This window comes from Fusarium tjaetaba (genome assembly GCF_013396195.1).
Source record: "Fusarium tjaetaba strain NRRL 66243 chromosome Unknown NRRL66243_c0000016, whole genome shotgun sequence".
NCBI lineage: Eukaryota > Fungi > Ascomycota > Sordariomycetes > Hypocreales > Nectriaceae > Fusarium > Fusarium tjaetaba.
In genome coordinates, this window is record NW_023501212.1 from 40932 (window position 1) to 66106 (window position 25175).

Sequence of the window (25175 nt, forward strand, 5' to 3'; positions counted from 1 at the left end):
TAGAGCCTTTTGTCCTTGACCTTGATACTGGACCAGAGACACTGTCGCCGAGCACCACTGGGGCAAAGATCTTTGTCAAGACACTACCCAGGATCTAGATTACAAATTGCGACGTCTAATACTGCGGTTATTGCAGCGGCTATTGACGGAGGTAAAGCCGACGCCACCTCCTCTTCTTTTGACGCTGTGCTACCCACCTCAAACACCAAGTGTTCTTATCACCATCACCTGAGCCTGATCCAGCGCAATCACAAATGGTGCCACGACAATCGATGCTGCAGTATTCACTGAAAATGCCCGTAAGCAGCCTTTGGTGAAACGCGAGTCAAAAGCTTTTACGCCCAGTATCCAATCACGATCGATGTGAAGCACGCTCATCACCTTATCAGCGACCAATACAGGACTTCTAATGACCAACCCTCCTCAATTATTTCCGATACCCTAGTCATTCATCCCACTGTTCTATCACACTCGATAACGATCAGCAATGGCACTGTCTGCGTTTCCCCAGCCCGCGCGCGAATGAATGTCTGTCTGCGCCCTCGAAGTTTCCGTTGCGAGGTGATTCGGCGACATTTTCACTTGGTAGACTCGCGCAGAGGTGCAATGGGCTGCTGCACCAACTGTGATTGCAAGGACTAGCTAGAACAAGGTACATGAACACTAAACCTGTGCCGTAAAACCGAGGGGAGATGATTCTGTCTCGTAAGGAGGGTGTTTCGCGATACAATTCCGCCAAGACTTCATGCTTCAAGGCCTGATCCATCATCTTCCTGCTCGCCCCTCCCTTCTGTACACAAGAACAAGAACACAAATGTAGATAGCATCTACTTGAGGAAAAGCTTGGCAGCGTCCGAAAGACTCAGCTCGGCAGCTTTCACTGGTGCTATGATCCCTGTTTTCTTGATGGCGTCCTGAAAGGCCTTGGGGTCAGGGTTCTCATAGGAATCAATCCAAGCTTGGATGCTTGGGAAGATTTGGATGGCATCAAAGTTCTTTCCAACTCCTGTAAAAACAAGAGGTTGCTGATCTGGATCAACTTCTTCTCGTTCACCCAGGTCATCCAGCGGGTTTCGATCATAAACCAGCCATACAGGGTGTTCAGCCGTGACAGCATCAATGACAAGGACATAGTCAGTGTCAAGGAAGACCTTCCTTTCATTTGCATTGGGTTTCTTTTGCAACTGCCCGACAGGCAATACGAGAGACGGAAGGGGTTGAACGGAAACTGATGGTTTGACAATCGTTGGAGTACCGAAGAGAGAATAACTCGAGGGCGGATCACCGATCTGAAGTGAAACTAGTGAAGGATGGGGATTCAAGTTCTGAAGCATGGCCTGAGATCGGGTCAGGCGTCGAGAGCCCGGCAGCTCCTCCGTGGACAGTGATCCAGGATATGGTGCAACAGCAAAGGTATCCATGTTATCATCGGTGACAAGATCGAATCGTCCCAGGAGATCAGTGACCAAGCCGAATCGGTGATGAGAAATGGCGTCATGATCTGAGAAGTCGACCATAGTAAGCTGCTCAAGCCATTCCTTTGGTGAAAGATGAGGGGATTCTCCGTCCCCCAAGGATGCCCTCTCCAAGAACTTTGTTAGACTCTTGTCTTTGTTTGTTTCGATCTCGAGGTTCCGCATAAGAACGCTTGGAGGTACTGGATAGATGCGGTCAGCCTTATGACACATCAGAAAGTCTGTCAAGAGGGGGGTCCTACCGGCAAAAGGATCACCAAGAGCATCTTTGATCTCCGCAAATCGCTCGTCGGAAATTGATGGAGTAGCCATTTTCTCCGCCTGGGTTCGATAGAATGACTTGGGTAATTTCAAGAGTATTCTCTGAGATGCTTCTGACAACAACTAGGGTCGAGAGGAGAGAGTGGTTAGGTGGGTGTCTGAAAGCGGATTTGAGTGCCAGTAGTGGAATATGCGCTTGGAGACGCGTTGGTGCGAGATGTAGGTGGGAGACGGGGGAGAGTGACTGCCACTGCACAAGATGTGTTCGGGGCGGGGTGTAATTCGAAATGCTAGATAAGGTACGGTGTGATGAAGATTGCTTCAGCTCGTCATCGATCTGTCCCGGGTGAGAATATGAATGAGAAGGTGGTGACACGGGGGGCCTCACTTCGCTTCCACAAAGATTCCAATCCGGAGATCGAGGTAAGTGATGGGTTTCAGCCGCCTGAGAACCGTGCAAATTTGAGTTACTGCAACATAAAGATGGTCCACCTCGACTTTCACAAGTTGTGCGGCACTGCCACCGCCCAGATGTCCAAGGGGGTTGTGAGATTCGTGGCGCCAAGAAAAGTCAGAGTCGAGATTCAGGTTATCACTGTGACACAAAGATACCCCGCCCTAGCTTTCCAAAAGTTCCGATACTGAACGCAAGTCCAGCAAGTCGTGGAAGTGGAGGGGAGTGGAGGCCCGGGCACTAAGTAGAAGAAACGTGCAGTTCATCGGTGTTCACTCTGAAAGCAACAAAACGAAGAAACCTTTTGCTACGTAAAGAATGCGGCGTGTTAAATGCCATGGATTCATTAAAGGGGTCATGTTTAGCTCAATGTATCTCTGCCTACGGAAATGCGGCAAAATGTTACGCCAACCATAACACTCCAGCCGGGATCGACATGCCCTTGTCCCCGTAGCTAGACCCGACCCCTCTCTCATGTACACAGAAACACAAATGCAAGACATCTACTTGCTGAGGATCTTTTTAGCCTCCGAAAGGGCAAGCCCCTTAGCCTGGATTGGGCCTGTGATGCCTGTTGCCCGCATGATCTTCAGCATGTGAGCGAAGTCGAGCCTTCCGTAGTACATGATCCACCATTGGAGACTTGGAAGAACCATCATAGCATCAAAGTTCTTTCCAAGTTCCTTGAAGACCAGGCGTCGCTTGTCAGGGTCGACGAGTTCTCGATCACCGAAATAATCGCGCGGGTTTCGGTCATAGATCAGCCAGACAGGATGGTTAGTCTTGGTGGCGTCAATGGCGAGGAAATAGTCAGTATCGACGTAAGCATCATCGTCCTCTTCCTTAGACTTCTTCTGCAGCTGTCCGATGGGCATGACTAGAGAAGGAAGTGGTTGACTGGAAGCTGTGACTGGGCCGGTCTTGGAAGGCTCAGGATCCTCACCCTTCTGCAGAGAGATCAAGGAAGGATGGGCATTATAGTCGCCAGACTCAATGTCTGCGGAGGGTGATAGTGGTGGGAGCGTCGCTTTTTGCGTCAAAAGAGCCTCAGGATCTGTTTCGACTGCAAACGTGCTCTCGCCATCGGTGCCAAGGTCAAACCGACGCACTCTATAGAGTGTCAAGGCAAAATGATGCTTAGAAATAGCGGCGACATCTCCAAAGTCCATTGCACTAAGCCGCTTGAGCCATTCTTCGGCCGGATAGGGTGCCATTTCTCTATCCACCTTGCATGCCTTTTCCAAAAACTGTAACAGGATCTCGTCACTGCCAGTTACATGTCTCAACTTCGCCGAGTACTCGTCTGGTGACACTGAAGTAAAATGGTCAGCTAAATGCAGTTCGGGAAGTGTACTTGAAAGGAAGGGCTTACTCGTAGAAGGATTACCGACTGCTTTCTGAATCTCCGCAACGCGATCGTCGGAAAGCTCAGTGGCGTCCATCTTGGGACCTGGTTGGATAGACATCTGGCTGGAGGGACTCGGTGAATGTGACAGTATTGTCTGGTATGTTGATGATGATGGAAAGGTGGGTGTGTGGAAGTTGGTGAGTTTGAGGATCGGGGAGACTTTGGGCCACGCCCTCGATGTATTGGGTCTTGAGGACGGTTTGCCGGTGTCACACAGAGTGTACGGTCGGTGAATCAACAGTGGCGGTCGATCAAGCTGCGCGTTGCTTGTTTCGGTGTCAGTGGCACAAAATCTGGTTTCGGTATGGAGGGTAGCGATATCGTTGCACTGTCAGTTCCCCGGATCTTACCCCGCTATTTGTTTCCGATGGCTTCTCTCATGCTGACGTTTGTTTCAGCGGGGAGAAATGCGAAACTGAATGGTGGTGCATGGATGTTCACATGTTCAAGGAGTGCAGTCTTGTGGATAATGGAACGAAATGAGAGGGGAACAGCTGAGAAGACGCACATAGAAGCTCTGAGTTTGTCAAAGAGAACACGTTTAGATCAATTTATCCCTAACTATGGAATTGCGGCAAAAGCCGTCGACCACGCAATTCCGAAGGCAGCACCAACATGTCCTTGTCCCCGTAGCTCTCTGGTGCCCTGTAGTGAACACTTGACCACTAGAAGTGCAGTCTATTTGCTCTTATCAACAGAGGGATCTTTGTTCCAGAGCACGCTGGCATCCTCCGCTGTCACGACCCTCGCCTTGACCTTTCCTGTCAACCCTGTCTTTCGAAATGAGTCCCGAATCTGAGTGAAACTGAGTTTATCGTAGAGCTGGAACCAATCTTGAATGCTGGGCAACACTTGGGCAGCATCAAAGTTCTTCTCTGACCCATTGAACAACAAATCAACTGTGTCGGGATGGATGCCCTCCTTCTCCTCACCACCTTTGTTGTCCCTGTAGTACTCGTCATCCTGGTCGGATTCGGACATAAGCATTCGATCAAAAATCAACCAGACAGGATGCGCAGATGCGACTGCATCGACAACAAGGACGTAGTTAGTCTCATCCGAGAGTGGAAGGCCACTTTCTGTTGTATATCGTTTAGATATCTGGCCGATAGGCATTACCAGAGAAGGAAGGGGTTGGTTGACTCCTGATGACTTGGCAGTCTTGTCTTGCTTATCGGAGCCGTTGACGAATTCGAGAGAGAGTAGACCTGGGTGGGCATCAGAGTCCTCCAGGACTGGCGTATAGTCCACACTCATAGCTCCAGGATTTGGCGAAACAGTAAAGGTATCTTTACCATCAGTGCATAGAGCGAATTCCCCAACTATTTTGTATCCGGCCAACTCGAGTCCAAGGTCAAGGATAGAGGCAGGGTCTGTAAAGTCGACTCCAGTGAGCTTCTCGAGCCACTCTCTTGGTGTCTGGCGTTGGGACATAAGTTCCGAGACGGGGTCCTGCTGCAGGTGCTGAAGCAGGCCCATGGGTTTACGGTTGTCTGGCCTAAGCATTGCTTTCAGCCTGGCCAGAAAGACGGAAGGGATATCTTCGACTACAAAATTAGCAACCTGTACTTGCGGCAGAGTGATGAGAAGAAAGTTCTCACCATCAGACAGCTGTTCAAAAGCGCTTCCAGTATCCCCAGGAAGTTCTTCAGGAGTCTTTTTGTCATCCATCGCGAACAGGTTCTAGCAGAAGGATGTCTAAGGTTTTGTCGAAGGGAATGCTTGACAGCGCAAGATGTTGTTGATGAGAAGATGAGAAAGGCAAGGTGGGTGTTGGAAAATTGGGTGGGTAATCATTTGACCAGGCAAACTTGGCCGGGCATCGACTTTCGATCTGTGCTACAACTCAAAAATGGCTCTGGTTGGCTAGAGCGAATAGTGCAGGGCGAGTTCGCTCAGCCCACCAAGTACATGGATGAATCACGATTGCGTTGGCCTCGATCAGCGATGTGACGAAAGCTTGCAGGTCCGAGATGGTGGGATGGTCGAAGAACAAGCATTGCTTTTCGAGACCATGACCGGGCCGGCGACTTGAAATGGCTCGTGCGTTGGACAAGCAAGCGGTGTTATGTGACGAGCACTGCCCCAACCCATTATCGACCTGCCCTGAATGTAGCCACTAAGTTCTGTCTGCTGGAGTAAGCTCTCAGCCACAAGTCTCAGCAGCAAATAACACATCTAGATCACAAAGAAGCATGTGGTGGCACAAGAGATGGCCTCGCTGTTCAGGTTGTTCCGAATGACATACTGACCGAATAAGCGAACGTGAGGGCCGAGGGGCGTCAAATAGAATCGAAATGGGTGGCTTTCTTGGGTATGAACAGAGCCAAGATGTCCCTGGCGACACAGCAGTTCCGTATTGCGAGTGACAACATTCCGAATCACCAATGCGAGGCCAAGAAGTGTAATTTCGTCGGCTTTGAAGTGCTGGGGAACCTAATCGACTGCCGAGCCGTGGTTTCCCTCTTATTATTTAACAGGTCAACGGCCTCCGCCTTTCTGTACCATCCAGACCCCAAAACCAGACCTTCAAACCTTTCTGCCTGTCAAGTACTCTTTTTGTTTCCCCTCGAAAATCTGTGCAGACATGCCAGTCTACCGCGAAAGCACAAGACCAGCTTCTGAGACCCTTCTGAGCTTATGGTGGTCTGCAGACAAAGACGTGACACGAAATGCGTTGTCTACATGTATAGAAGGGGCCACGACCCTTACCTTGATGATGTATGATCTGAAAACTCAGGTAGACCTTTACATCAATATGGATGACGAAACAATTGACGATGCACGCGATCTCATCACCATTGTTTCGTTCCTACTGTGCGGGCCATTGTATGGCATTCTAACAGCTCTGAGACGCAAGGCGGAGACCCATACATATAAGCGAACCTTCAATAGGTACGCGGAGGAGATGGTGAATCTGCTTGAAGCTATTGAGAACGCTCACACAGCGCTGAACACTATGAAACCGGGTCACTTTGGGCAGATGCTGGACATTCTGCAGAGTATCCTTGTCTCAGGACATAGGAAACCAGTCAAGATTACACCAATTGTTCCAATTGAGCTGCTTATGAGAGTTGTAACAGCCCGTAAGAAATGGGATAGCCTTGGTGAGTTAAGGACAAACTTGGTGAGATCCACAGATAACTAATTAGATATACCACCAGAGCAACTCTGCGAAGAATACCGGAATCTCAACATAGCCAAGTCCCGAGGTCTCAGTGCTGGCCTGCCTAAAACCACCTTTCTTTGCATAGGTGCCATGCCGAACAGCGATCCAGTATACATCATTTCTACTTCGGCAGACCATTGGCCTTTTTTCTGGAACCTCAATAACTTTGTCTTAAAGCTACGCCATAGCCGTCGTAAGGCCATAACTAAGGCAGTTCCTGGAGGAGAAAAGGATGCCAGATTGATTAAAGAATGGAGTGAAACTCTTGAGGGCCGGCGCAAGCGCATGGAAGAGAATAGTCAGAGGATGGAACCGCTCGTAAGTCTTATTGAAAACCCACCGGGTTATTTCTCCCATCTGCACGACGTCGCAACACCCTTTGATTGCCCCTCTTTCGAGCCCAAGGCTCGTTGTACCCGCTGTTAGGCACTCTTCAGATACGAAGTTCCCGATAACCTCAAGGAAAAGGAGAGGGTCGAGTCACATAAAGTAAACCTTGGCCTTACCTGTGCAGAGACCTAAGCTCACTTCTTTTGCCGAGCTTCGGAGAGCCGGGGGCACGCCAAGTGTATCAGACATGAAAATTAAGAAGGAAATGTCAGCAAGGGAGCTTGGACTCTCAAGAGCTTTGCATTATCAGTCTATCTTTTATTGTTAGTTAGTCATACTACGTATTCTTTATCCATTTATTTTTGCTTGTATCACAGAGAAATCAAGCGCAGTGGTTCATGTGAATGAGGTGGATTGCTTCACTAGTTACTGACACACTCATTCAAGGAACTTCTTCTTAGGTACCTGTGTGCTAATACCGGAAGTGAACATAAGTACACCAGCACCTGAGGCTGCGGATCTATTTGTGCTCTTCGACAGAAGTGACTCAGCGCCAGGACGCAGGAAGATCCGCGGAAGTTACGTTTCTAGCCCTGATTTCTCCTGTCATCCCTGTTTGTTGAAAAGAATCCCGAATTTGCGCGAGATCGAGGGTGCCATAAGATTTGATCCAGTCTTGGACGCTTGGCAACACTTGGGCTGCATCAAAATTCCTTTCTGTCCTGCTGAATACAAGCGGAACCATGTGTGGTTTGACGTAGGCCCCATCTTCCTCGTGACTTCTGATACGTCGATCGAAAATCAGCCAGAGAGGGTTCTTATCCGCGATAGCATCGACGACCAGGACATATTCAGTATCGACGGAGTATGGGATGCCCCCCGTGTTCTTGTATCGTTTCTGTAACTGCCCGATCGGCAGGACGACAGAAGGGAGGGGTATACAAGCTGCTGACGGTTTGGGAGTCTCGCCTTCGTCCAAAGCAGCAAAGATACTGGACTGACTGGTAAACTCAAGACACAGCAGTCCCGGATGAGCGCTGGGAACAGGAAGAGAAAACTGTCGGTTTACTAGGTGGTGTATCCTCCACGGTCATAACTCCAGGGAGCGATGTCACGGTAAAGGCTGGCTCACTGTTGGTAACCAGATCGAAGTGCGGGACGTTGTTGGTAGCCAAGTCCAGGAGAAGGCTAACGACAGCGGAAGGGTCTGCAAAGTCAACCATGGTGAGACTCTGAAGCCACTCCTTTGGTGTCTGACGCGGCGCTATCATGTCTAGCAGGCTTCTGTCTTCTCCAGTTTCTTTCTTCAGCATCTCCAAGTAGGCGGCACGGCGGGCTAAATGAAAACATCAGCGAATGGGCCTGTTGCAGAATGTTGACGGAGACTTACCGATCTCCAAAGGGTCATCAGGGACATATCTGGGGTATCCAGCAGAAAGGTCAGGGTCCTCGATAAGGACATGAATCTCCTCGTCGCTGTCATCGGCAGTCATTCTGGCATCCTTAGAATGTCTAAAATCTCGATCAACGCAACACTTGATTTTCAGTAGTTGAAGAAGAAGAAGAAGGAGAGACGTTGGAAAGTCGATTAGGTCACAGGTCGGCTTGGCTGGATTGGCGATGTAACATGAGCGTAGGACGGACAGTGGCTGAAACAAAACTTGGTGGCAAAAGTGTTCTCAGGGTCTCCGCTGGGGGATATGGGAAGCATGCAGTTGAGAAGGAGAGGGTTGAGATTTGAAAGTGCGTTGGCAGTGCATCATCTCTTTTCGACCTGGCTCCTAGTGGAGCTACGAGCGGGCACGCGGTCACACAAAGCATTCACCTCGCTTCTCCGGAGTTCTGAAGGACCAAGCAAAGATACAGAAAGCCAGAGGATTTTAAGAGAGAGGTCCTGCTTGGGATGTAACCAAGCCAAGGTCCAACGGTGACACTGTGGTACGGTTTAGAGTCACGAAGTCCCAAATGCTCACTTTGCGATCACGAACGTCCAGTGGTGGACAACTAAATTGGCACCCTCCTAAGCGTGTTCGTCCAAGTTGAGCCTAAATTTGGGTCCTGGAAATCCGGTTGAAGATTTGATCAGGAAGAGAACACGCTTGGATCAATCTGTCCCTAACTATGAATGCATTACAAGGCTTTGCCCCTCAACCGACCGTCCATCAGTCCCTGATCAACACTTATCTGAACCTAAACTCTGCGATGTCCTGGAAGAAAAGTTCACTGCCAAAGATACAGCCTATTTGGTCTCCAGAGCAGCGACATCCTCTCGACTTGCGATCCTGACCCTGACTTCTCCTACCATCCCTGTCTTCATGATTGACTCCTGAAACTTGGCCTCACTGACCTTCCCATAGGCTTCAAGCCAATCCTTGACGCTCGGGAAAACTTGAGCAGCATCAAAGTTCTTTCCTAGCTCCACGAAGACCAGAGGAGTGATCTTCGGGTCAGCGACATCCTTGAACTCCTTGTCAAATCGTTGATATCGATCATAGATTAGCCAAACCGCATGTGAAGTTCCTGCAGCATCGACAACCAGGAAGTAATCAGTATCGATTAGATCAGGAATACCACTCACCTCCACGAATCTCTTTTGCAGTTGTCCGATGGGCAGCACCAGAGAAGGCAGGGGTTGGGATTGGTCCTGCTCCAGGCAAGAAGTGATATGAGAAATGGGCTCAACGCTAAGAGATACGAGGCCTGAGTGAGCGCTAGATTTTTGGGTTTGTTCAGGATGTAAGCTCAAAGCTCCAGGAAATGCTGAGACTGTAAAGGAAACTCCGTTGATAGTGACAAGATCAAAGTCATCCACGTCATCTGAAGTCAAGGCATAGCTCAGGTTGCTGATATCGACGGGATCTGCGAAATTTACGGCAGAAAGCTTCTGAAGCCATTCTGTTGGCAACTGGAGCAGGGATTCGATATCTATATCCGATGCCCTTTTCAAAAAGGGAATTAGGCTGTTGTCCTTGCTGGATTCTTTTTCTAGCCTCTCGGTGTAGTTGCCTGGAGACCCTGGTGGCCATATTTGTAGACAGGACCTGCGGCCGAGTATCAAGAGGGGGCTTCTTACGATCTGTAGACCGACCAACAACCTGTATGATCTCCGCAAAGCGTTGATCGGAGATCTCGTTAGCGGCTATTGACGTTTTGAGCCGGACGTGTTTTCGCAGTGAGACTTGCGACTGGGAGCTTAAATCAGCACAGAGAATTTGGACCATAGAAAAGGAATACGAACAAAACAATGTTCAAAATGTCAAAGAGCGCGACTTGGGCCCGCCTGGACTGCTCTTGTAAGGGAGGTTGAAAGTCAAAATTCGCTAGCAGGGCGCTAAAGGCCACAGTTTGTTGTGAATATGAGGTCTGTTGTGTGTACCAGGGAAGAAGCTAGGTAGCTAGGGGTCCCAAGTGGGCAGGCAACATACAGAAGGGATGTGTGGGCCTCAGGCACAGACATCTCAAGGCACACCCCTCTGACTCATTGACGAGAAGTGAAAGATCATGCTTCGACTCGTTATGCGTAGACTTGAGCTGGGAGGAGTCACGTATAAGCACCAGGCAATACAAAGCCGCAACTTTGTTCCCTGAAGAGTGCAAGAAGTCCCGTCTCGCTATTCTTGAAGCTCCAAACGCCGAATAGAAGATTCAGGGGGTTAGTTGGAGGGGAGGCAGGATAAAGTGCCTGGGAGCCCATTGAGCTAAGTCGTCTCTGGTACCATCGTAGTCCGATGCTCAGATCAGAACGTCTCAAGTTTCTCAAGCCTCAATCATGCTATTTTCCTGCCCGTTTCAAAGACTGAACAGACATGCCCATCTACAGAGGAACAAAGTCCTTTCGGGACTGTTCCAATCTTGGACTTAATGACCCGGAGATAAATGTTTCTGAAGCAGTAACAGCCCACAGAAAATGTTCGAGGTAGCCCGCTTACAAATATGATACAGGTAATCAGCGGAAGATGGAAACAGTGGCTTAAAGTGGAATCGCCTTGCCGCAAGACCGCCCACCACTGTTCCGCGACAACTACCTTTCGTTCATTTGACCAAGTTAGAGCTTGATAACCCCAACTCTGCTTACCTAGAGGAGTTGCAGTACATGTTATTTTCGTATTTTGGCTTCACCATTGAAGTAAGGTCACGGAGAGCGGCTGCTGATTCGACCGCTTGCTGGAAAGGAGGCTCATTTTTGTATGTACAGTCTTTCTACCACACTCCATTTGCCGCAGGTAAGCGCGCCTGTCATATTCAGACAACATTTAATTGTTGAATAGGAACCTTCAAATTAGATGATGCCTGCCTATGATGTCCTCATCCATCACCCATGTCGCAGCCCAAAATCCTTCTGGACCGCACTCGCCTACAGAGACCTGCCTAATGCAGCATTCGGAGCTTCCGGAGCCTCGGAGCCTTTTCAAGCATAAAGACAAGCTTGATAGTAGCGACTTCCAGCGAGGACTGACTTCCACCAATAGCTGCTGGATACTGACACATTCTGTTCTTGGTAACATCACCCTTGTCCGTCAACATCTGATATGACTGGAGGAATTAATGGCGGTGATCGCCTGGATACCACCTGGATAGCGCCCCCGCATGTAATGCTAGGCATTACAGGGAATAATGCATGCCTTTACACTTGGCATCATGGAACATCTAGAAGCACATCTTAAGAGAGCCTGGTGGAAAGTATAAAAACCCGTACTCTGACTTGTTGACATCGATTCAATGTTTACAGCAATAAAGCAACTTCAACAACATTCATCATGCATTTCCCCAGCGCAATTTCTCTTCTTACAGTCCTGCCGTCAGTTCTAGCCTGTAAGGGCTATACTGGCGGTCTTCCCAAGCACACGGGTACCAAGACTCTCGGCTCTCCTCAGTATATTAAGAAAGGCCAGACTTTTGATGCTGGCTGGGTCAAGTATGATCGTGGCGTGAAGTGTACAGGCCAGGCCGAAGGAGGCAAGTCGCAATAGCGTTCGTGATCCCTCGGCCATTGCTAACTACATTATTCAGGTGAGAAGGACACTGTCTTCGTCCTTGAAGATGGAGCGAAGCTTAGGAACGTCATTATTGGCGCCAATCAACGTGAAGGCGTGTACTGCCTTGGATCGTGCACTCTCGAATTCGTTTGGTTCGAGGACGTCTGCGAGGATGCCATCTCAATCAAGGGCGGCGGCACCGCCAATATTATCGGCGGTGGTGCCTACAAAGCAGCTGATAAGATCATCCAGCATAACGGCTGTGGCCACGTAAACATCATCAACTTCTATGCCAACGATTACGGCAAGGTATACAGGTCTTGCGGCAACTGCAAGGGTAACTGCCGGCGGTCAGTGCATATGGAGGGTACCACTGCTGTTAACGGTGGGGAGTTGATGGGCATCAACACCAACCTGGGTGACAAGGTATGACCAGGACCTACAAGTGACTACAAAACTAATATATCACAGGCCACCTACTCCAACAACTGCTACCCCAAAGTCCAATGTCAGGGCTACAATGGTTGCGATAAGGGCAACGGAGCTTGTGAGCCTACAAAGGCTGGCCTTTGCTAAGCGGATGAGCCTCCAAATAGTGCCTTGTGGTTTCCACTGAACCTTTGACTTCGGAATATTGACTGAAGATTTCGAGAACCCTGCAGCGGACTGAAAGGTGCCAGTTGATGATCTTCTGACATGGATGTATTATATAACATGAACCAATACTCCTCGATATAGTCTTTCTTTTCGGTGTTCCTATAAGCAATCTTGACTTTAGCACGTCTTCAGCCATGTTAATCTCCCCAACTTGAGCATTACGACAGTATTTCGTAATAATTCAACAGCATTCACAAGAAGATAGTAAAATAATGATACTCTTTTTTATATTTAACTTTCTGGGGATTTCAGACTCGCAAAATACTTGTACATAGCCAGGGCAAGTATCTGTTCCGGGATTATAAGCCCCAGGTCCTCATCCAGCCCAAGCCTCCCGATGAAATCGATAACAAACAGTTCATACAAGCTACGTGCAAAAGAAAGATAGGCGTCTCATCCTTCATAAGACCCCATTCTCCCTTTCCGCATGATTCCCTTATGTCTGACGGAGATAGTAGTGGCAAGGCTCAGGTAGGTCATCGTAGTCACGAGACCTGCGTCCGTTCAAAGTGTACCACACACTCTTCCATGTGTTTAACAGTTGGCGTTTCCAGTTGGGATCCTCCAGGTGTACTAGTTCCACTTTGATCCATCCAGTAGGGGGAGTCGTTCCCTGTCGGATAATTCGTAGCTTTGCCACAAACCTTGGCGTATGGTCTTCATAAATGGCTTCACGTGCATTTCCTCCATAGGGACCCTTGACTAGGGGCTCAACTTCTTTCAATGAAAGAGGAGCGAAATATACGTCTCTGGTCTCTTCAAAGTACTGGAAACTGGCCCAATAGCCCCCAACAGCCTCGGAACCGCGCTCGTATCCCCATTTTCCTACGTATGGTATGGCTTCTTCAGGAACGGGATCATCTGGGTGCATGTGTGCTTTATACGAGCCGTTGAAGTGGTCGTCATGGTATATTTCCCAACGAGGTACTGGGTACAGACCAGTGTTGAATTGCCATTTGATGCCCGTATGAGCTGCACCTGAGATGTCAGCCTGGTCTCTAACACGTGGAAGACCCTCTATCGACCAATCTTGAGAAACGCTAGGGAATATGAGGGAGAACTCATCTAGCTTTGGGAGCTTCTCAAGATCTAGGGCTTCTCCGACAGGGCTTTTGCGATACCACATAGGATCACAATAAGTGCCACAATCCTCGCAGGATATTTTCGAAATCGAGAGTAGTTTTCGTACGGGGAGCGCAGATGGACCATTTGTAGTGAGAAAGTCTGGGAGATTCATGTCGAAGACTCGCAGCGTGTCAATGTCTAGGTTCATGCGAAATGCAACCCGCTCATCGACAACTCCTTGGACGTTTTGCTCAGCAATGGCTAACTTGTGCATGATTCTGGATGATAACTTAAGCGCCAGCATGGAGTCCTCCCATGTCGAATGCACTCTTGAATATCCTCGTCGCCCTTTAGGTCGGTTAAGTAGGGTAGGTGTAACTTTCTGCGGGATTGCTAGCTCAACGATCCGGAGTTGTATTTCTCGTGGGAGTCTCATAATCAAAGAGCGGTCAGCTGCTGAAACTCTGCTATCTTCAACCCAAGGGGGCTCGGACCGGCCTATGGAGTACTCCAACCACGGAGCATCAGCTTTGGGAGGAATTGTACGACGGAGATTGTTGCATCGGCGCTCTACCCCCTTATTCCATGTCTGAAGAAAAAGGAATTCCTGAAGAATGAGGGCCCGATACAAGTCATCAAGAGTATATTCACCAAAGGCTTTCTCATCGTTCGAGTTTGGTGGGGGAAACTTGAGAGGGAAGCGTCGGGCATATGGGTCAGTAGACTTGTAGGATCCATCCTCATGCCAATAGACTGGAGCAAAGAGCATGATTTGCACAGCATGAGCAAGTACGAATAACTCGTGGCAAAATTCGTCCTCAAAAGCGGAGACACTCCAAGGACGGATCGGGCCATAGGTCGGGATAAGCTTCGGTTCGGTAAGAAGAGTAGCCAACGTCGTGAGCCATTCGCGCACGGCAGCGTTGTCTCGAAAGGATTCGAGGAGAGATTTCGGACGAAGACAATCCAATGGACTGCAGTGCCACTGGGGCTGACATAGACTATGCCTAGTCAGTACCCACCAACATGGTACATGGAGGAAGAGGCCAGTGGAGGGATTTGCTATATGTAACAACCTCCCAACCTCATTAGAGGCTGATACTGAATGAACCGCTTCGAACTGTAGCTAGTTGACAATAGTATATAGGGAAGAATAAAGTGACGGCGTTGTTCTGATGGTTCATGACGTCGGACAACAGGCTTCGGAACGAACGCAAAGAGAGTACTGTCTTGGAAGCACAGACTTGCTAAATCTTCACCTCCACAGCACATGTAGTGGAAACAATGTAGATGGTCTTCAATTGGCGCGAGATGAACCGATCTTTGCATATCTACTGAGCTACATCTAATTCCCAGTATGAGTTGAAATGCTTCCCTTGAACATACTTGAATATCAAGTGTTCTCGCCATCATTATGCTCTTGTTAAGTTGCAAAACTCGACTATTAGAGAAAAAACAACGATTTTCATTTTTCTTCTTTTTATTCATACCTACAATGATACTATGAAGTGTTCAGACCGCCGTCAATTAGGTATGTCCTGGACATATCACCTATCAAACCATATACCTACTCACGAATGACGTGACACCCAGATTCTCATTCCATCAGCTCTGCAGACAGCCATTCCATTTAAGACGAAAACGCAGGAAATGGAAGGCCTTGATTCCGTAATGCGTGTCTAAGCTTCCGGGACAGTATCTATCTCTGAAAGAGAGTGTAAGTGCTGTGCGAACCCGAGCCCTGAATGCGTTCTAACGTATAGCGCACAGCGTTCCATGTCTTCAATAGATCGTGTCTCCAGGTGGGGTTCGATTCGCCTGCATCCTGTACCTTGATCCACCCCTTAGGAGCCGCTGTACCCTGGCGTATAATCCAGACCTTGGACACAAACTGTGGGGTGTGGTTGTGAAACAGGGCTCTAGTCCCATTCTCTCCATAGTCACCCATAACCAGGGGCTCAACCTCGGTCCATGAGAGGGGCGCAAAGTAGGCTTCCTTGCTTTCTTGATAGTATTTGAATCCAGCCCATAGCCCGCCGACTATGCCGTGGCTTCGCTCATATCCATACTTGCCAATATACGGGATGCTCCCAGGACGGTCGGAAGGGTCAGTACCATCGAGGTGGCTGTTGTCGCAAAGGTTTGGTGGAACGCCCATCGGGCATCCTTCTGGTACTTCGTTATCGAGTGATTCCATGCTGTAGTAACGGTAAAGGTTGAATTGCCACTTGGTGCCAATATGCGCTATAACCTCGCTATTGTCTTGCGGTCTAATTCGCGGAAGTCCATCCATCCTCAAGCTCTGCTTTTCTGCTGGAAGTATAAGAGAATACTCCTCCAGCGCTGGAAGTTCGTCGAGCATCAAACCTGGAGAGCAAGAAACGCTATAGATATAGAAAAGCTCAAGGATTCCGTGACGAGTCGACAGATGATTATCGGACTCGATAGCCAGCAGTCTACGCACAGGGAGCGGCGCGCGAAGACCATTCTTATCCATAAAGTTCGGAAGTTTGTCCGAGAGGCGGAATATCCGGAGTATGTCGGTTTGTAAGTTGATGCGGAAAAGAACAGGTGTGCTTTGATGAGAGCCATGCCAGTTGGGAATAGCTTCAACTGAATTCGCAGTCTTTACCAGCTGATACATACCACGAGACGTCAGTTTGAGAGCTAGAAGTGAGTCTTCAGATGTACACTGGATCTTTCTGAACAGTCGCTGCTGTCCGGTCTCCGCTTCGACTGTCGGGGTGACTTTGGGTGAAGTTGCAAGTTCGATGATAAGGAGTTGTATTTCTCGAGGGAGCTTCTGAAATGCAAAGACTTGTACTGCTGAATGGTTGGTGGATTCATGCCAGGGATAGTGGCAACGGACTGTAGTGTATCCTAACCATACCTCAGAGGTTCGGTAGACATAAGAGTCTTCTTTCCAAGGCCGCTGCTGAATAAGGAAAAACATGAGAAGTATAGCTCGGTATAGATCATCAAGACTATACTTGCCACAGACTTTCACATCATCCGGGCCTGGCTCGGGGTATCCAAGCGGAAACCGACGAGGATAGGAGTCCGTGCAATTGTATCTTGCACCCTGAGGCCGCTGTATAGGGGCAAATAGTAGGATTTGAAAAGCATGAGCAAGGATGAATATTTCCGTCCGTTCATGGAAGCCTGCTCCAATGGACGGAAGCAGCTTCGGTTCGGTGATTAGGGTAGCGAAATTATCCCACCAATCGCGCCGCTTCTCGTTCTCCATGTAAAAAAGCAAAACGTCTCCTGGGCATAGTGCTCTTGCACATTGGAATGAATTGCTATACCAGTGCAACTTGTCAAGCTTTGAAAGATGGTCGTTCAGTTCTTCATTGCTGCCAGTTGTCCCCCGGGCAAAGGAACTGCCATCGTACTCCCGAATCTTTTACACAAAGTTGTCTGATACAAACAGGTCGATGGCAGGTCCCACGATATCTGCGACGACATTGTTGGCATAAGAGATGAAGTCAGCCTCGCTGGGTATTTGGTTTCCAGCTTGGTGGAGACTTTGTACTGCGAAAATGCTGAGCGATCAAAATTGTTTCTGACACGAAGCCCTTTTGGCAGATTCCAACCGGTATTAGAATCAAAGTAGGCGATGTTGTCACAGGTTTCAGGATGCACGATAGAGTAGTCGGCAGTGTCGGACATTTCAGCTAGCCCGTGCTCCTGAGTACCGAAGTTGTCGAATCCGGTTTCTTGTGGCGTAATTCTGTCGATATTGGCGTGCGAAGGTTTATGGGTTTTGGTATTTGTGACGGAAATGCTAAGACTGGAGTGTCCTCTAGTCGTTAGCTTTGATCTCTCCGCGTCTTCCAGTTTTCATGAAGTCTCGTACCGGTTGCTGGTAAGACTTTGTGATGCTTAGATACCTCTGAGATGGTGATTTGTCTTTGTCCTTGGGGTGGAGGACTCGATAAGGGTCACTAGTTGAGTCAAATGTTAAGCGAAGCTGCTCCGAAGCTGCAAGATGTGTTGCCGAACGAGTAAAGTGGTTCACACAAAGAGGATTAGGAGTGGTGGAGATGAGATAGGCAGGAAAGGGTTGATGGTTGCACGGTGAAGAGTATGGATAGGTGACTGGGTTGAGAGGGCAGGGAAGGAAGAAGAGAGAGACGGCACGGAGTTGAAGAAAGGCAACAGAGAGTCGGACAGTGGTACTTAAACTACATGCAGCCAGTTGTTGTTCACGGTGTCGGGGTTCAAAATTCAGTGGCCAGTGTTCACTAACCGATAACCCCAGTGTCTCAGGGCTTAGATCAGCTGGTGGTATATCGCTTTGTGTGGCAGTTGATGTGTTCCTATGAGTCAGGCCCTTGCCTCTCAGCAGTGCATCTTACAGACTTCCCATTTTCCTGAACACCGAAAGCCAAAATTCTTTGGATCATGATGGCTAGGCACTCCACTGGCATGTATCGCTGCCAGCATGAACTGAATATGCATTACCCTGGGGTCTCTAAGGGGGTGTGGTCCCTGAGCCCGACGAAGTGTAACCGTCTCGTGGTCGCATGATAATTGACGAGCAAGCCAAGTCAGCAAGTCGAACGCAACTAGATCTAACTTAAGGAGCCACTGCCAGGGGCCTTTACGAGGTTTGAAACTTCGTCGCCGTTTGAAGCTGGGCATATACTAGTCTATGTGGTACATCATGGAATAAGCGTTTGAGTTCGAACGACTTTCCCAAGTTGTCTTTCAGTTATCTTTGCTTCTGAACGTGAACTAATTTATATATGAAAAATATCCAGGGCTGAAAAGACACCCCCATGCTTTCTGTTCACTGTAACGACAACAGTTAAACTCTAGACGAATCCGCCACTAGTATTATTATAGTCACAGCTAGCTCGTGGAGCAGTCAATGCCAACTCTTGTCCTAGAGGGGGTTGACAGATGTAATTGGTAGACCCCTTGTCGCCTGCAAAGTTTACTCGCTCTCTGATCTCCATTCCCCTGAGCCACATTCCTTGTCAGCACCAAATTCATCTTCACCCCAAAGTTGTATCCTGCAGTTGCTAGACTGAACCCAACTCTTGTACCGCCGTGATCCTTTTTTTTTTTTTTCAGTCTCTAGCCCGTAGAGTTTCCTTGCAATTCAAGCTTCCCGAGGATCGGTTCTTCTTACTAATGCCTCTTGTGCTAAGAGCGGAGTTCTTCCACAAGTATTGACTAGACGGATCAGACGTCTATGAATATAGAGAATAATATACGTATTGGTGTTTGAGCGGAAGAAGGTTCGGGGCAATCAAAGGCTAGAACATACCTTTCTGGCTCAATCTAATGGAGTAGCTGTTACTATTGACAATGCAATATTATATTATGACACTTCATGACATGGTCATGGCAGGGAACCTCTGAGCCAGTTGCCAAGTATCTTGCAAAGCTACCTCTGAAAACACCACTGGTTGTCTCTCTCCGGTGTATAGCTTGAAGGAGGACCAGGAGACCAACTCGGAGAAGACACGCCAGGCGATACAGTTGTCTTTCTGCCAACCTCATACTCTGGGAGCTCGTTCACGCCGTTGCCGCCATTTCCGTGTTGTTCTGCAGGAAGCTCTGTCGGAGGTACTTGTGAAATGGAGATGAACTGGTGAGGACTCATGTGGTGCGGGCTCACGGGCTCGGATGTATGGCCCCAATACCCTATTGATGTCAGCGGACTGACCGTGCTGGGAGGATGTATCAAGTTACCCCCGTTGACCGGATACTGGTTCTGTGTCATTGAGGATCGATGTCTCTCTTCACGACGGCGGTTGACTTTCTTGCTAATACAGAACCATGCGAGTAGAATAATAGCTAGTCCTGCAGCACCACCGATTGCAATACCAACAATAGCTCCAGTAGATAGCTTCGAATCAGGGCTGTTCATCTGGGTTGACTTTGGCGACGCTGTTGATGTGCTTGTCGCGGAGGGGATCGTTCGTGTTGGTGAACGCTCTGCTATTTCTGGTCTGCGTCCCAGCAAGTCTTGAAGCGGCTTGTTTCCCTCATCAAATCCATCCTTGGCCGCCACCAATTTCGCACCGCCGTTCTTGTTTCCACCAGGGACGTTGTACACATCGACGGGCTCGACGTTCTCGGTGATGTTGGGGTTATAGATAGCCCAGTAAGTCTTGTTGTTCCCAACGTTGTTGTTCGTTCGTTCCGGTCCAGAAATTGTGCATTGACCAAGCATCGTACGCTAGATCGCAAGCGTCTGTGTCGCTGTAGGTGCCTCTGATGACAAAGAGTTGCGACATGTGTTTGACCATGTTGTATGATGCGTTGTAGTGGTCGTACTCTGGTGGGAGCGTGGTGTTTCCGTGATGGTCGGGGTAAGCTTTCACCGAGATGAACGATGGGAGGGTCAGGATGTAGATGTCGTTGAATGATGTTGCGTTGACGACGGGTGGCTGAACACTCAATCCTCCCCAGAGGTATCTTTGACGACGTGAGCATATGGACCCGATGATGGAAATAAAGAATGCGGCTGACTTACCTGTTGAAGGAAGACTTGTCTGGTGCCCATGCCACATCGACGCAGAATTGACGCCTGCTCTGCGCTAACTCTCCGGCAGTTTTCTGAGTCGACCAAGAGTTTCCCTTTGCATCAAAGACAAAGACTTCATCGAGTGGCTGGGGAGCTTCTGTGTTGTTACCATAGGGGTCAACAATACCTCCCAGATACACAAGTAGGCCGAGAGAGTCTCCGGCAGGTATCCAAACCATGCCGCCTTCAGCTGAGACTAGCGACCTGCCTCAACTTTCCCGAGTCGTACGAGTTCGTGTAGAAGTTGGAGCTCATCGTTCGGTCGCCAGTCCATCCACTCATCGAGGCGTTGCTTATCCATCCTCCGAGGTAGTAGCCCATGCCAGTCTCCGAGATACCGACACCAGCGCCGTACGAGGCAATCTTCGGCAGCGGGGTTATATCGGGCGTTCCGAAGTGATCCCATTTGTCGTAGATGATATCGTAGCTCAGAAGGCTATAAGTCCCTTGTGAGAAACCGTTGTTCCATTCGCCGCCGAAGAGGTAGAATCGCTTGTTGACGCTGTCGCCCCAGAGGATGCCGCCGTGTACGCTCGGGATACTTTTGTACCGGGGTTAGCATATCTGGAGGAGGAGTAACAAGAAGAGGAAGGGTCGCTGTACCTGTCGTTTTTGCTTAGGCTGATATTTAGGTCTGACCAAAGATCGCCGCCGCGTTCGGCGAGGTTGTTGAGGTCGTGGTACGCGAGCCAGGTATCTGGAGTGCGGTCAGTGACCAAAAAAGCTTGTCTGCAAACCTCGGGGCTGACATACTGGGGTAGTTCTCGTGTGTATGCTGGAAGTCATCAAAGTTGACCTAGCCGCCGTCGATGTAAAGCTTGTCGTCAAGAACGGTTGTTTGGTGTGCGAATCTTCGGCAAAAGTCATCTTTGGGGTTCTCGGCGGTGGTCAAATGGACTTGGGAGGTTTGGTAACGTGGAGAGTTGCTTCCGTGCAACAGCGGGAATGTTGTCCTTTTGAGCCTCCTTCTCGTGCCTGTCTGTCTTCGGGTAGCAACCAGGCTCTGTGCATTTGAGGGGGAATCGGCGCCATTGGGTGTTCTAGATGGTGATAGCGCATGATAGCTAATAGAGGGTCTCTTGATGGAAGATGTCTCCTGCCCAAGGCTATCGAAAGTGGCACTCGAATTGGCTCAAGCTGGTAAGATCGTCCTGGTTCTGGGCACAATCGATGCCGACTGCCAGTGGGATGTGGCTGTCTGAGCTGATACGGCGTGCCTGATCAAGCAAGAATTTGGTACCGAACACCATTCCATTCGGTGAAGTGACTTGCTCTTGTTTCTTTTGTCATCCTTCGCAACTTCGATGTTCGTTTGATTGGTGTTCTGCTGACGAACCTGCTGTTCAGCATCCTCTGTCCGACTTCTTTATAGGACATCGCGGAACATGGACGCTGTACGCTGAGCTATGGATGCCAACTGATGGTGGATACGAAACGTTCGCGACACGGTAGCGTGCAAATATCGCTGGAATTCGAAGGAGCGTAATATACAGACAACAAAACGCCATGACCTGAGCCAGCTGTGAAAGGGAGGGGAAGGAAATCTCTGCGGCGGCGTCTTCATAAAAACATCACCATACAAACAAGCATGAGAGACTTGACCGGACGTCTACTACTGGAAAAGGTGGTATCAAGTGCGGCAGAATCGCGAAATCATAGTTAGTGATGTTCAGCGAATATTGGTGGCGCGTAGACTTACCGGAACGCCACGCAGTTCAGCTTCTGCAGAGGCTTTATGCCGTGGCCGTCATCCTTGCACAAGCATCACCCTTGTGGTTGCCTCCTTTGACCTCTCAACCTTATTGCAGTTGTTTGGGATTTAATCTTGCGGTCAATACTTGCATCGATGCCTTGCCTTAAAAGAGGGTCTCTGTACTAGTGATATGAAACGACTACATGGTTTGGTACATCATCTGGTGTGTATCTAAATATTCTTCATTTTGCTTCGAAATCATATACATGATCTGCCAGGCCACAAGTGACCATCGGTACACAGTGCATAAAGGAACAATCATAGGGGAATGACTCAGTATCAGTGCTTGCCCTTTGCCCACTTTCGTCTGTAGATGACAGAGAATACTTTGACACTGGCAGCACAACATTGGAGCCACTGGCAGTGACTCGGAACAGCTCACTAGCGCCAAACCAGATAATAAATGCTCCCCGTCCTCTCTGTTTTCACTTTCTTCCTTCTTCATCCTTTTCTCATCATCAAGACATTTCTTCACTTCTACCATATCAGTCCTTGATCTCTATCGAAGACAACTCAGCCTTTTCCTACCTCAAATACTACGAAGATCAACCCAGCGATCTCACATTCGGTCCATACCGCCGATCCAAATCGACAAACAACTTTGAGCACTCGATCAGGCGCTCACCGCAATCTCGGTGCGAACATCCATAAAGGCCGTGATATACCGAGGAACACTACTTACTCACATACCGTGTCCCAGGTAACCACAGATACCGTTGCTATCCAAGCTATCGAGGCTCTTCTACCAAGCCCGACCGCAAGCGACCACCGATACCATGGAGGACGACAACACCGATTTGGGCGATTGCCATACCAAGTGGCTAGAGAGAATGGAATCTTTGGCTAACTCCACCAACGACTGCAATGTCACTGATGAGCGTCAGACACCAAAGGAATGGCTGGAGGCGCTCACTAAGCTGAACTTTGCAGACCCTGCCTCTGTTGTCAACATTCTCGATTTGCTCGAGTATACCGTCGGGAAATTCATTCTGTGCACTGGTAAAGACGCCTTTACTGTTTCGCGAGATCCTGGGGCTATGAGTGTTGAGGAAGCGCCAGGCGTTGATCGCCACAGTCTTCTTGAAGGGCTTTTGACTCTTGAATTCTTCCGCAGGTCCAAAGCTCAACCTGCTCCAACGGATGAACAAGCACGCGAATCTTCACCAGCCGGTCAACATCTTCCTTCTGTCGTATTGCCTGTCGGACGCTTGTGCAAAGGATACACAACAGAAACTGGTAGTTTAGATACGGATGAGACTGGCTATGTCCTGGTCGTTGATGCCATCACGCCTGGGCATCCTGTATGGCTGATCTATGATCCCAATCAAGATGATGACTTGGGTGAGGAACGTATTATCGTCCATCCGGCTAATGCCCCCTTGGTCTTTGAAGGCATTGGGCACAATTTCGACGCCGCCCAGATCTTCCCGAGCGTTCAAGACTGGATCCAGTCCCATGGAAATGTCGACTTCGCCCAGATCGAGGAGTCTATCAAAGCGACTTGTCTAACCGGTTCTGTGCAGGCTAAGGAAATTCTCTTGTCAAAGGCTCAAGAGCTTTTCCCCCAGTAAATCACCTCCTTGGACGACTACTTTGGACATCGGACTGTGATGGGCCGCCGGGGAATAAGTCCAGAACATGGGGATTCCATCGGACGCAGACACAATGTTTTGAGTGAAATCGAGGTCTGCTGTGGGTGAAAATCAGAAGGGTTTAGCACGGTATCAACAACATCGTATGATAGATTCATAGTCGTGCATAATGTTAATCGCCCTTAATCTCATGTGTATTACAATGACCTGATGTGATCAATCTTAACAAAGTGACAAAGCCCTATCGGCAGAATCTGTGAAAGATTACCCTGTTGGCAACATAAATCAACCAAATAAGTGTCTGTTTCGTCCATGCTACACCAAGTTTCCGACTTGTTGCCCTCATCACTCAAACTGGACTGGTTCGACTCGATCAATGTTTCTCTTGGTAAAGGGTTCACAGATCACATAAACCTTCTTCTTCGCCACCCTCAGTCCCTCTCCATTGTAAGCAACCTTGCGCGCATAGACATTTAGCTCTCTATGAGAGATGACTCCCGATGGTGGCCTCAGATGGACCATCATGACATTCGGGCATTCCTGGCCGTGCTCGCGCAACAGCTTCGCACGAGCGATCGCATCAGCACGATCTTGGTATCCGGGTATGAATGGTGCACGGGAGCCTGGGTGATCAAAGATCTCCTCTAGACCTTCTCGAACGTCCTCAAGGAGGTCTTCGTATATTGCTCCAGGCATGTCGATCTTGTCAGGGATTTGGAAGTACTTGGGGGTAGCTCGACGGGGCGTGACGCTCTGTCTGTGCATCTCGACGTCACCTGTTGCGACCCAGCAAGGTGTTCCGATCTCCAAGTCCCATGCCATGGTTGATTCTGGGGTGTATCTTGAGCTTGGAGGTTATACAATGGTTTGGCGATGAATATGAGGAAGTGTTGGATGAGAAGTTTCTTTGATTGCAGTCACAAATTGGAGATTCTGTTCAAGAGGTAATATGTAGCACTGAGTATATGTGGTGACGTGCAGAGAATAAAAGAAATCCAGTTCCCGAGAGATTGCCGGGCATCACTCGATACTTATGCGCAATTACAAGCTGTTACGTCGATTTATGGAGCCACCTACGCGCCTCGCTGTCCATCGATCCCGTAGACTTTTGGCTAATACAAGAAGAGTACCAGATCACACGATCAATGCAGGTTTACGTTTTGGCTTACTAAAGTTCTGCGAATGTCACCCAACATTATCCGGAGGATGCCGGGTGCGTGAACAGAGGGTGAAGCCGAGGAGGAATGTGACCCAAAATCCAGCAAACGTTGCACGGGCTGGAAATTGCGTAAGCTTGATTTGTTTGGCTTGTGTGATAGTGTGAAGATTGTATACTCCCAATAGCTCGAGTCTCTTTAGTTTTGATGATCATGGAGAGAAATGGGTAATTTACATCGCGATTGACAAGTCTGGTCGGGGACTTACCCCAGAGTAACGGCTATAACGGGAAATGCGAACAGTTGTCAGCCGAGTGCTCATATCAGGAGACGA

The 25175-nt window shown here is 49.0% G+C and overlaps 12 protein-coding genes across 12 annotated transcripts; 3 read left to right on the forward strand and 9 right to left on the reverse strand.

Moving 5' to 3' along the window:
• Positions 1-827: 827 nt before the first annotated feature.
• Positions 828-1787, reverse strand: FTJAE_625 (uncharacterized protein; the record flags this gene model as incomplete). Its single annotated transcript, XM_037352842.1, has 1 exon — positions 828-1787. The coding sequence occupies one exon, from the start codon at positions 1785-1787 to the stop codon at positions 828-830; it is 960 nt and encodes a 319-aa protein (XP_037212252.1).
• Positions 1788-2693: 906 nt separating this feature from the next.
• On the reverse strand, positions 2694-3632 carry FTJAE_626 (uncharacterized protein; the record flags this gene model as incomplete). The annotated part of the gene is made up of 1 exon (XM_037352853.1): positions 2694-3632. The coding sequence occupies one exon, from the start codon at positions 3630-3632 to the stop codon at positions 2694-2696; it is 939 nt and encodes a 312-aa protein (XP_037212253.1).
• A 644-nt stretch (positions 3633-4276) lies between these two features.
• Positions 4277-5269, reverse strand: FTJAE_627 (uncharacterized protein; the record flags this gene model as incomplete). The annotated part of the gene is made up of 1 exon (XM_037352863.1): positions 4277-5269. One exon carries the CDS (start codon positions 5267-5269, stop codon positions 4277-4279), a length of 993 nt encoding a protein of 330 aa, XP_037212254.1.
• Positions 5270-6356: 1087 nt separating this feature from the next.
• FTJAE_628 (uncharacterized protein) lies at positions 6357-7289 on the forward strand (the record flags this gene model as incomplete). Its single annotated transcript, XM_037352874.1, has 3 exons — positions 6357-6705; positions 6763-7085; positions 7194-7289. The coding sequence occupies 3 exons, from the start codon at positions 6357-6359 to the stop codon at positions 7287-7289; spliced, it is 768 nt and encodes a 255-aa protein (XP_037212255.1).
• A 355-nt stretch (positions 7290-7644) lies between these two features.
• Positions 7645-8590, reverse strand: FTJAE_629 (uncharacterized protein; the record flags this gene model as incomplete). The annotated part of the gene is made up of 3 exons (XM_037352885.1): positions 7645-8165; positions 8230-8433; positions 8488-8590. The coding sequence occupies 3 exons, from the start codon at positions 8588-8590 to the stop codon at positions 7645-7647; spliced, it is 828 nt and encodes a 275-aa protein (XP_037212256.1).
• Positions 8591-9336: 746 nt separating this feature from the next.
• On the reverse strand, positions 9337-10554 carry FTJAE_630 (uncharacterized protein; the record flags this gene model as incomplete). The annotated part of the gene is made up of 4 exons (XM_037352897.1): positions 9337-10112; positions 10171-10289; positions 10336-10428; positions 10523-10554. 4 exons carry the CDS (start codon positions 10552-10554, stop codon positions 9337-9339), a joined length of 1020 nt encoding a protein of 339 aa, XP_037212257.1.
• Positions 10555-11854: 1300 nt separating this feature from the next.
• On the forward strand, positions 11855-12649 carry FTJAE_631 (pectate lyase; the record flags this gene model as incomplete). Its single annotated transcript, XM_037352908.1, has 3 exons — positions 11855-12032; positions 12108-12499; positions 12545-12649. The coding sequence occupies 3 exons, from the start codon at positions 11855-11857 to the stop codon at positions 12647-12649; spliced, it is 675 nt and encodes a 224-aa protein (XP_037212258.1).
• A 517-nt stretch (positions 12650-13166) lies between these two features.
• FTJAE_632 (uncharacterized protein) lies at positions 13167-18204 on the reverse strand (the record flags this gene model as incomplete). Its single annotated transcript, XM_037352919.1, has 7 exons — positions 13167-14796; positions 15290-15296; positions 15530-17178; positions 17227-17329; positions 17392-17588; positions 17689-17982; positions 18161-18204. The coding sequence occupies 7 exons, from the start codon at positions 18202-18204 to the stop codon at positions 13167-13169; spliced, it is 3924 nt and encodes a 1307-aa protein (XP_037212259.1).
• Positions 18205-19193: 989 nt separating this feature from the next.
• Positions 19194-20518, reverse strand: FTJAE_633 (uncharacterized protein; the record flags this gene model as incomplete). The annotated part of the gene is made up of 3 exons (XM_037352930.1): positions 19194-19991; positions 20059-20230; positions 20289-20518. The coding sequence occupies 3 exons, from the start codon at positions 20516-20518 to the stop codon at positions 19194-19196; spliced, it is 1200 nt and encodes a 399-aa protein (XP_037212260.1).
• Positions 20519-20525: 7 nt separating this feature from the next.
• Positions 20526-21206, reverse strand: FTJAE_634 (uncharacterized protein; the record flags this gene model as incomplete). The annotated part of the gene is made up of 3 exons (XM_037352941.1): positions 20526-20880; positions 20943-21083; positions 21136-21206. 3 exons carry the CDS (start codon positions 21204-21206, stop codon positions 20526-20528), a joined length of 567 nt encoding a protein of 188 aa, XP_037212261.1.
• A 1662-nt stretch (positions 21207-22868) lies between these two features.
• FTJAE_635 (uncharacterized protein) lies at positions 22869-23663 on the forward strand (the record flags this gene model as incomplete). The annotated part of the gene is made up of 1 exon (XM_037352952.1): positions 22869-23663. One exon carries the CDS (start codon positions 22869-22871, stop codon positions 23661-23663), a length of 795 nt encoding a protein of 264 aa, XP_037212262.1.
• Positions 23664-24029: 366 nt separating this feature from the next.
• Positions 24030-24506, reverse strand: FTJAE_636 (uncharacterized protein; the record flags this gene model as incomplete). Its single annotated transcript, XM_037352963.1, has 1 exon — positions 24030-24506. One exon carries the CDS (start codon positions 24504-24506, stop codon positions 24030-24032), a length of 477 nt encoding a protein of 158 aa, XP_037212263.1.
• Positions 24507-25175: the final 669 nt, after the last annotated feature.